This window comes from Apium graveolens, chromosome 4 (assembly GCF_009905375.1).
Source record: "Apium graveolens cultivar Ventura chromosome 4, ASM990537v1, whole genome shotgun sequence".
In the NCBI taxonomy this organism is placed as follows: Eukaryota; Viridiplantae; Streptophyta; class Magnoliopsida; order Apiales; family Apiaceae; genus Apium; species Apium graveolens.
Genome location: NC_133650.1, coordinates 157,050,264 through 157,059,912, shown reverse-complemented (window position 1 = coordinate 157,059,912; position 9,649 = coordinate 157,050,264). Strand labels below are relative to the sequence as shown.

At 34.6% G+C, this 9,649-nt stretch overlaps 1 protein-coding gene across 3 annotated transcripts in view; it reads right to left on the bottom strand.

Annotated features, from left to right (window-relative positions):
* Positions 1–2,848: 2,848 nt before the first annotated feature.
* The window catches only part of LOC141720382 (uncharacterized), a 32,368-nt gene continuing 25,567 nt past the window's right edge, over positions 2,849–9,649 (bottom strand). For all 3 annotated transcript variants that reach the window (XM_074522768.1, XM_074522769.1, XM_074522770.1), the window contains 7 exons: positions 6,969–7,085; positions 6,711–6,832; positions 5,887–6,625; positions 5,491–5,745; positions 4,766–4,948; positions 4,151–4,492; positions 2,849–3,720 (listed from right to left, as the gene is read on the bottom strand). In XM_074522768.1, the coding sequence (XP_074378869.1) occupies positions 2,971–3,720; positions 4,151–4,492; positions 4,766–4,948; positions 5,491–5,745; positions 5,887–6,625; positions 6,711–6,832; positions 6,969–7,085 (2,508 nt within the window). In that variant the 3' untranslated portion in view covers positions 2,849–2,970. The remainder of the gene's footprint in view (positions 3,721–4,150; positions 4,493–4,765; positions 4,949–5,490; positions 5,746–5,886; positions 6,626–6,710; positions 6,833–6,968; positions 7,086–9,649) is intronic.

Here is a 9,649-nt window from a genome sequence, read left to right as displayed (position 1 = left end):
TGTAGTTAACGAGTATATTATGTCTTATTTGGAACAGGAAGTGACATTCAAGGGACTCTTCTAGGCTTTCAAACCATGCATTGATGGATTTGAGTATTGTATGCCTATCATACATATAGATGGGACTCACCTATACGGTCCATATCCGGGTGTACTATTGAGTGTTGTGGCAGTGGATGGGTTTAGACATATTCTTCCACTTGCATTTGCTATTGTCGAATCCGAGAATGTTTCTAGTTGGGGGGGGGGTTTATGGATAGATTGAGGAGGTTTGTGGAAGGTAGGAGACATGGGATTTGTGTCATTTCTGATAGACATGCTAGTATTATTGTTGTTATGCAACAGATAGGATGGTGCGATCCCCTTGACCATCATAGGTTTTGCATTAGACACTTGGCAGCAAATTTTTGTACTGCACATAGGAGAAAGGGTTTGAAAAATAGGTTAGTTGAGTTGGTTTCTCAGGTGCAAGAGAAGAAGTTTCAATTTTTATGGGAACAATTGTTGATTGTGGAGTCTAGGACGGCAGAATGGTTTGAGGATAAACCATTAAGTAAATGGTCTTTAGCATATGATGGAGGGAAATTTATGGCATGATGACCACCAACCATGCGGAAAGTTGGAACAACGCGATCCTTGATGCTAGAAAACTCCCGATTAGTTCATTGGTTAGAGCACTATTTTTGAAGACGGTTGAGTATTTTGATGAAAGACGTTTGGAAATTGCAACTGAATTATCTAAAGGTCGATTGTTTACTAATCATGCAAGCAAGAGGTTGAGTCGGTCCATTGTGTGTGCTAGGGATCATAGTGTTAATGTTTATGATCGAAATTCATTGTTGTTTGAAGTAGTCACGAGAAAGGTTGACCAAAAGGGGGGAATAAGCATACCGTTAGGATTCCCGAGTACTTGTGTTCTTGTGGGAAATGGAAAACGTATCGTATTCCATGTTCTCATGTTATAGCATGTTGCGCGCATTTGAAATTGAGCCATGAATCGTTGGTTGACGAAATCTATAGGTTAGACAATGTATCGATGGTTTACCATGGTGTTTTCGAATCCATTCCGAGCAAAGGAGATTCTCGTTGGCCGACGGGTATTAATTTTCCAACCGTGATATATGACAAAGATGTTGAGAAAAAGAAAGGAAGAAGGAAGTCGACGAGGTATCAAAATGCGATGGATTTTCAAGCACCCAAGGGGAAAAAATGAGTTGTATTAGTGATTTGTTTAGTAATAATGTTGTCTAAAAAATTGTATTGAATTTGAAGATTTTTATTACTTATTTTAATGTATTCGTGTGTTTTTTTATTGTCAATTTAATTATATGGTTTAATTCCATGAAATAGCAAGTTTTTATAATGTTTTGATGTATTTTAGTAAAAATTTAAAAAAAATCCAGTAGCTGTTGAAAAGAACAGAAGCTACTGAAGTTCAACATGCAAAACGGTTCTTTAAATAACGTTTTGAGTAAAACGGCACATCGTGTTCCGTTTTGATACAAAAAAATATTCCACAACAACGTTTCTTGAAACCACGTTTTGCTTTTTTATTTTTTAAAAAGCAAGTAAACGGTTTATTAACCTCCGTTTTAGTCTAAGTGTTCCAGTTGTGTCTTCTCTTTTATTTTATTCAACAAAAACGTTTCTTGAAACCAAGTTTTATTTTTTTATTTTTTTAAAAACAAGCAAACGCTTTATTATTGTAAACGGTGAATTAAGCTCCGTTTAACATAATAATAATATTTTTTTTAAAACATAAAACGGTGGACGAAAGCACGTTTTACTTCCTTTTTTTTAAGACTAACGGTTCACGATGTTCCATTTTACCTTTTTTTTAAAAAATGTCAAAACGGTAGACGAACTTCTGTTATGAAGTGATAATTTGGGCCTTTAATTTTCATAAATGACAATTTGGACCATATTTTACCTCAAAGTGACATATAAGGCTACCCTAAACCCTAAATCGGTGTATCTTTTATTACTTTATTTTTTAATATTTGTAAAATCCAAAAGGGGATTGATAAAGTTTAAAATGTTAAAAAAGTTTAAAATAGGGCCACGATTGAATTTTAAATAATTAATTTAAAATTTTTAAGTTATTGAAAACCAAGATATGAAAATATAAAATATTAATTAAAAAATAATTGAAAACATATTTTTAAGTTATGTTTTATTATTAAAAGCATAATATCAAATGCTGTATAAGGTCGGTAAACATGAACTGAAGTTATGTAATAAATTAAAAAAAATTGTTAAAAACGTTAAATGAGAATCAGTTTTTATATTTAACAAAAACATTAATTGAAACTGAGTTATAAAATGACAATTAGGGTCCAACTTTAACTTTTCAGAAAGTGACATTGAGGGTTATTTGACTAAAAAAAGTGATATCTGGGACATTTAACTAAAAATTTGCCCCTATAGATTATTAACTTCGACTTCGACTTTTAGAACACCACCTAGAACTAGAAGTTTCAAAGAACAAATTATTAAAGGTGAATATAATGATAACTGAACATAGCTTGTCTATTAAATTGTATCAACTTGGACACAAAAATGAACTCATAAACTGTCTTCTCGATGAGCACTTTATAGTATCATAATTACATATTCTGCATTCCTCCTATACGATAATGTACACATTTTACATATTATCAAGATAACAAAGTTTATACACTTTGACCACATGTTAAAAATGGTGGTAAAAGAAAAAGAATAGAGACATCCAAAACTTCTCAAATTAGACTCACCTAAATATAATTTTAAGGAACCCGGCTACAAGATCTCTAAACAGGCAGAAACCCAATTCAGTGAAACCTATTTATCTCCCGTACACCAGCCTGCAACTTTGCCAACAGATTTGAAAGGCTCGATGATCTTTAACAGAACATATTTGTAGTATCGTGTGAAGGAACTAGTACCTTTAACTCTGTATTTGTGCCATTACTTAAAAAATTCATAACATATTTACATTAGAGGCAAGTAAGCTCCTCCGTGCCCTTTCCTCAGCACTAGGGGCCCAGCACTTTCAGGGACCCTATCTAGTGCCTTTGTTAGAGCATCAATTACATCAGTAAACCCAGTTGCTATTGTAGCAAGTTGCAACCGGAGCTTAAAATCCCTAGTCCGCTTCAGAAGACATCTGAATGATCTTTCAAGATATTTAGCCCACTCCGCCGGCAGGCCTCCCCCTGTTAGCCAAACTGAAAACTGCGATTGGTCCCCTCTCGCTGCAACCTCAGCCCTATAGAATCGTGCGAGTTCAGCAAGCATCATTGGGTGGAGAGGGAGCACAGCAACAAATTCAGCAACAAACTGTTCAGTGAGTTCCGGCTTGAGCATTTGATTCCAGAGTACCAAAGCCCATTCACTAGGTTGGTTAAGACCATAAGCCTCAGCAACAATTAGTGCCTCCTGAAAACGGGATTGCTCGACCAGAGCACGTCTTGCATTAGTTTCCGATAGATTTAGCCACTTGAAATCTGGCATTCGGATCTGGAGGGACACGAGGGAAGCCTGAGAACAGGCAGCATGCGTTTTGTTGCCAGCGTCAATGGAGGAGTGAACTTCAGCAGCTTCAATGTAATAGCGCATCGACTCCAGGAGGTCTTCATTCTGATCCTTGTCGTAGCGATAGAACCACTGCTGAGATGATTGCTGAGCTCTCGACTCCAGAAGAGAAGCAGTCTCATGCTTCATGTCAAAATGATTATAAACCTGTAACATCAAGAAAACTTTGTTAAATGTAAAACCTTCCATGCATGTGAATTTCTGAGAACCTGAAGAATTTCCGTCTTACAGTGTACCAATAATTTAACACTGCAACAGTTTTATTTCATACAAACTTGTATGACCATATTATAGCTCTAAAATAGCTAATTCACGGGTATTTTTCACTTTTGTATGAATTTAGGACAAAATAAGAAGTGGGCAAAGAATACTTTTTTGCAAAGGTCTAACAATCTGCAGAGATTCAATAACATTTTATTGAGCCTGCTATTTAGAAAGACTAGTATGATATACAACGGACTGGATTTATACTCTACATAGTCTATTAGACGATCAGGACACTAGATTGGCCTATGTTTAATGTTTCCGTATCAATAATGCATGAAAGTAGTAAATATCTATAACCCAGGATACTAACCATAGCAAATGCATCAAGGTCATTCAGATTAAACTGCTTCAGTGATGTCAGAACAGCCATTCGAAACCCTCTAACAGCCTCAGCAGTGCTGGAGTTCGAGTCTGCAGCAGCTGAATACTTCTGAAGAAGAAGATCTAGCTGCCCGTTCTCAATAAGAATTCCCAGTATGAAGTTGAGCGCATGAAAGTTCCCAACACCAGTTATAAGACGAGCCAAACATGAAAAATCACCTTCTAACACATAAGCTTCAACCCTGGTGGCTGCAAGGGCTACTAAAACATCAACTCCGTCAAGACAAGCTGATGACTTGTAAAAGTGGTGGGACAGTATTAGAAGTTCAACCTAAAAGATCATAAAAATGAGTGAGAACTTAACTCCACAAAGTAAAGAGAATCAACAATTTAACTCGATTCAGGAGTCTACTCATCGATTACTAGGAAGCTCCATTGTTAGGGCTAAGTATATTATTCTATTAGATCAGATCCATGCCCAAAACAAGAATTTTGCAAAAAAAATCAGTATGTGCAACAAATACAAACTTAAGACGGTTTTACAATTCACTTCATCTCATGATATATGACACCATTTATCATTTCAAGGTCACAAATAATGTACCTCACAGGCATGTGGTATTTCCTGCCCAGTAATCACTAATCGCATCAGAGCATGGCCAATTTCAGGTTCTGAAGGACAGAGATTTGCCCACTTAAGAAAGTCTGAAAATCTCCAAAGCAAAGGGGCAGGTCCTTCCTCTTTCTGAGAATCCATATATCCCCCACGGTGTGCAGCCAATAAGCCCTGCAAAACAACAAATTACCTATAACCATCTTTCTAGTTTCCGAAAAGAAGTTACACAGGAGATTGTACAGCTTAAAATGCATAGGAATGCAGTGTCCAATATACACCAAACTAGGTAACTTAGCAACTGATATTGCTTAGAGTCTGCAATATTTAGGTTGATAATTGGTCTTATAACTCTAGTTATTTACACCCTTCAAAGCACAACTTCTAGGTCTCAGCACATAGACTCCGTAACAGTCATGATACATGAGTAACTATAATTACACAACAACGCTAAACATATGAAATAATTCAATTTTTTCTTCCTAAGATTCCCAAGAAGCTATCTCCCTTATCCTGCATATCTAACTTTACCTGATGGCATGTAACTGGAACTAACATCTCTACAAATTTGTACTCGACAAATTTGCATATTTTATTATGTGCAACTATACTTAAACTTCTGGTTCTTCTAAAACATTTGCTGCTGCAAATATTAGACATGACTATATGAGTACTGGTACCCCTTTTGAGATCAATAATGCAAACAAAATATGAACCTTTAAGAATGATTCTGCAAGAATATGTGCAATACTAGCAGCTGGCATAGTATGAGTCTGCACAAGTAGATTCGCTTCATCAAAAGAATCTTGCGCTTTAAGGGACAGAAGCTGCAGCAGTTCAATTGGTTGCTTATCATATGCCTCCGAAAATGGAACACCCAAGACATTGGCAGCCTTTACAATAGAAATAATTCGTTTGCATAGACCACATCCTCTACCATCAGTAAAACTAGTTGCTAAATTCTCCAATACCTATAATTGCGCAGGAAGCTGAGTTATAATATGCATTGATCACAAAATACGCACCAGTTTTTGCTAAGCATTGTGATTAAGCCCCTTAGCACATCACACTAATAAAAAAAATAATGATTAATAAACAAAAAAATTCCAAACCTGAAGTGGGTAAACTATATAAGGGTCATTCACAAGATTGTATGACTGTATAATCAAATTTAGTTCATCATCCAACATTGACATGGATACACTACTATTGGGTGTTGACATGGCCGCAAACTTTAAAGCAGCATCAACCAAAATAAATTCAGCCGGTATCTCTCCTGGAGAAAGCTTCTGCTGTAATTGTTTAGCAGCTGTAACTTGTCCAAATTCCAACAAAGAAAGAACAGCTCTTTCCAACTCTGCAGGTCCAACCCTCTCCTCCCACCTAGAAAAAGATGAACCCAATTTCAGGTTTTCATCTTGCAGATGCATGTCCTTATGGAAATTGAGAGGTATAGAACTTTCTTCAGAATTAATGTTTTTCTCCACCACGTCAGCTATGTGCCGTTTTGATGACAAAAATGCTTTGGCTCTCTTCTTTGCCTTCATGCCACCATTCAAACTATTTGAGATGTTGTCATCAGTAAGTTGTGGGATTTTTTGATGTGTATGGCTAATCTCCCGTGTGTCATTACTCTCCGTTGATTTAATTCTCATCGCATTTATATGACTATCCATTTTTGCTATCAGACATGCAGTGCATTCGATGATGTTCGAACTTTTTCCAGTACCAGGTTCATTGCTACTAGTGGTTAGAGAAAAATCTCCATCACTCTTTATTTGAGCTTCTGACTCTACTGCCAGGAGCCAAACTCTGGTCTCAATTTCTCGCAGAAGCTGCAAAGGATAAGCTCTACCAAATACCAATTGTAAAAATTAAGAAAATACTGTATTCAATATATAAAATAGAAAATTAGTGGGAGAGGAAAATCACTTACGGATCAGACTGTGTTATCATCCCACTCAACCATCGTAAAGATAGAAGCAAAAGTTCGTGAAGCTCTCTTGCAGGTAAATCTTTCTCCACAGCTTCTGCATGTTTAAGGAAAAAACAACCAGCCTAGAGAAAATAACACAACACCGTAAGAAAATATATTGCAGTTACCACAAGCACCAGTAGTAGAAAAAAGCAGTTGTGATAAAGAGTAAAAAATAGCAATGTTCAACAGGAACTTTTAAATAACAATTGGACAGACCTGTAATGGGGGAAAAGCGTATCTGATAAAAAGTGTCTGGCAGTGTGCCCAAAGAGCAACCCTCTCTTCCTGGACATCCCACAGAAACTCCTTCCACTCTGCTACCATGGACTCAGCCTAGAAGTGAAATGACACACGTGGAAATTATATATAAATAGCGAGAGAGTGCAATATAGCAAATTCATTTGAACATTATGAGACATTATTTTAAGACGACTATCTTAGAGCAAGTCCAATGCAAGATTCAAAATAGCTATAGCTATTGCTATAATTTGGCAGCAAAAAGTGTCTTTTGATGCTAAAATAAAACTTCAACTCCAATGCTAGATGCATTTTGAAACCAAATATTTCCTAATTTACCTAAATTTTGTCACTTTCCCCTAAGTTTTATTTAAAGCACAACAACATTTATCTCATTTATAGTAGTTTGATGATGTGGCTATATGCATAAATGCATCCTTGGTTTCAAATTTAGAACAAGGATGCATATTTGCATCCAAGTATAGAACTCCTCTGGAGTTGAAATTTTTGACATTTGGTTTCAAATTATAGAAATGGCATCACTTATAGCATTGCATTGGACTTGCTCTTACATAAAAAATATATTTCTATAATTTGTAGTCTGTAATACATGAAATAAGCTAACATGCTCCATAAAACGGTTGAAGAAACTAAAATAGCAGCAGCTGATCTAATAGTAAGCCGCGTCTACTACTATACATGTTTTTGAACCTTCCATGTAAGTGCAATGGTATCAGGGTGTGATCCTCTTAGTTTATAGATACTCGTATTCTGTGTAGTGCATTAAGCCTATAATTACAACTACAACCAAATGACATGAAGTCTTAAACTATTCTTTTCACCAAGATATTTAATAGCAAGCATGAGTTCTCCCAGAACTTACTCAGTTGCAGAAAGAGTAAGATTAGCAGTGAGATTAATTTAATATATAAACAGTACACTTTTGCCCGTAATATGTTACCTTACTAAAAAAAAAATCTTATGTGTTATGTCAATAACACTCTTACATTCCACCTTACTGTGAGAAATATTTAGTCGTTTAGAGCGATTGGAAACCCAGGGACCAGGATACAATTCTTACATCCCATTTTTTTCCCTAAAGCTTCGAAGTTAAAATAGCCAACAGCTCTCATTGTATCAGTTTCTAATTTAAACAAATTAAAAGAAAGATCCAGAGAATTTTATGCAACGGCGCAAAATGTATAATCTGGAGAGAAAAAGAAGTGTAAACATCACAGGTTACTTGAAAATCTAAACAGACACAAAAACCCATTAACCAAAAAGAAATTATGAACAAGAACAATGAAACTGAATACTTGCCAGTAATTCAAACAGGAACTGGAGCATTCATCATTTTTAAAACATGGTTCTGTTGAATCTATATACATACAAAGAGAAAGCCAGATTAAGAACTCAAAGAACGGTTCTTTCAAAAACTGATAAAACAAGAAAAGTGGTTTTAAAATTTGGAATTGAAAATATGGCATTAAAATTTGATATCAAAGATTGAAAACCTTGTTGGTTAAACGTCTGAAGTTATGATAGAGGAGGAAGAAGAGAAGTATAAAATAGTAAAAGTTTTTACAAAAGAGAGGACAAACACAAAAAGAAAACATATATTATCTCTGTGTGTGTAGGGTTTGGCTCAAGAGAGAACAAACACTAAAAAGAATCAGAGAACTATTATTAGACCTTGGATTACCTTTAAATAGACCTTGGATTACCTTTAAATCAACTGTCCAGATTCATTTCATTTTCAAATACAAAATCATTCATAAGGGTATTGTTGGAAATAAAAAAGCTTCACTATTGCCTCAATTCCTTAAATAGGATAATTTAATCGATCACTCATTAAAATCTTCTCCTTTTTATTAATATTTTCATCTCAAATATTTTTGGCAAAGTTTTCAATTTTACTTTATTTTATTAAACTTTTTTAACAAGAGAATAGCCTGTGAGATAATTAGAAAAACATAAGATCTAAAATAATTTGTATATCAAAACAAAAGGCATTGAAAGTTAAAAACAATTTCACAGTTTAAACAAATTGATTTTGTTAAAGATTGTTTTAAAATTGATTTGATATAATTGATATATAACAATTTGATATAAAAACAATTTTACAGCAAAAACAATTGTTTTTTTTAAGATTTTTAAATTTTTCTTCCTGTGAGAAATCTTTGGTTCTCTTGTACATAACGTTTGTTGGTATTATCAAAAGTCAAAACAAAAGGAAAAGGTTAAACTTCACAAAAAGAAAGTAAAGACAAAATATAAATTTCTTTGGGAAAACAATATCTCGCTTAAAAAACAATTTGATTATTCTTTTTTTGATCTAAATTTAATTGTATTATGTCATTTTTTATTAATTTTATGACTTGTTACTATCACCTGTAATTTTTTTTAAGTTTAAAGTTATTTTTCTTCTTTAGACTGTATTTACACTTTGCTGCCATCCAGGACAAATATTTGGCTTTTTATGTCACGAGCTAAGCAACTTAACCTACCCTAATATCTTGGTAGAGTATATTATGAAACTTACATACACATGTCATAATTCTAATTCAGATCTTGGATATACATAATCAAGATCTCTAGTAAGAGGAAAACAATGTAAACATCATAATAGAGTATGTCCCCGCTGCCTAAATACCTATGTA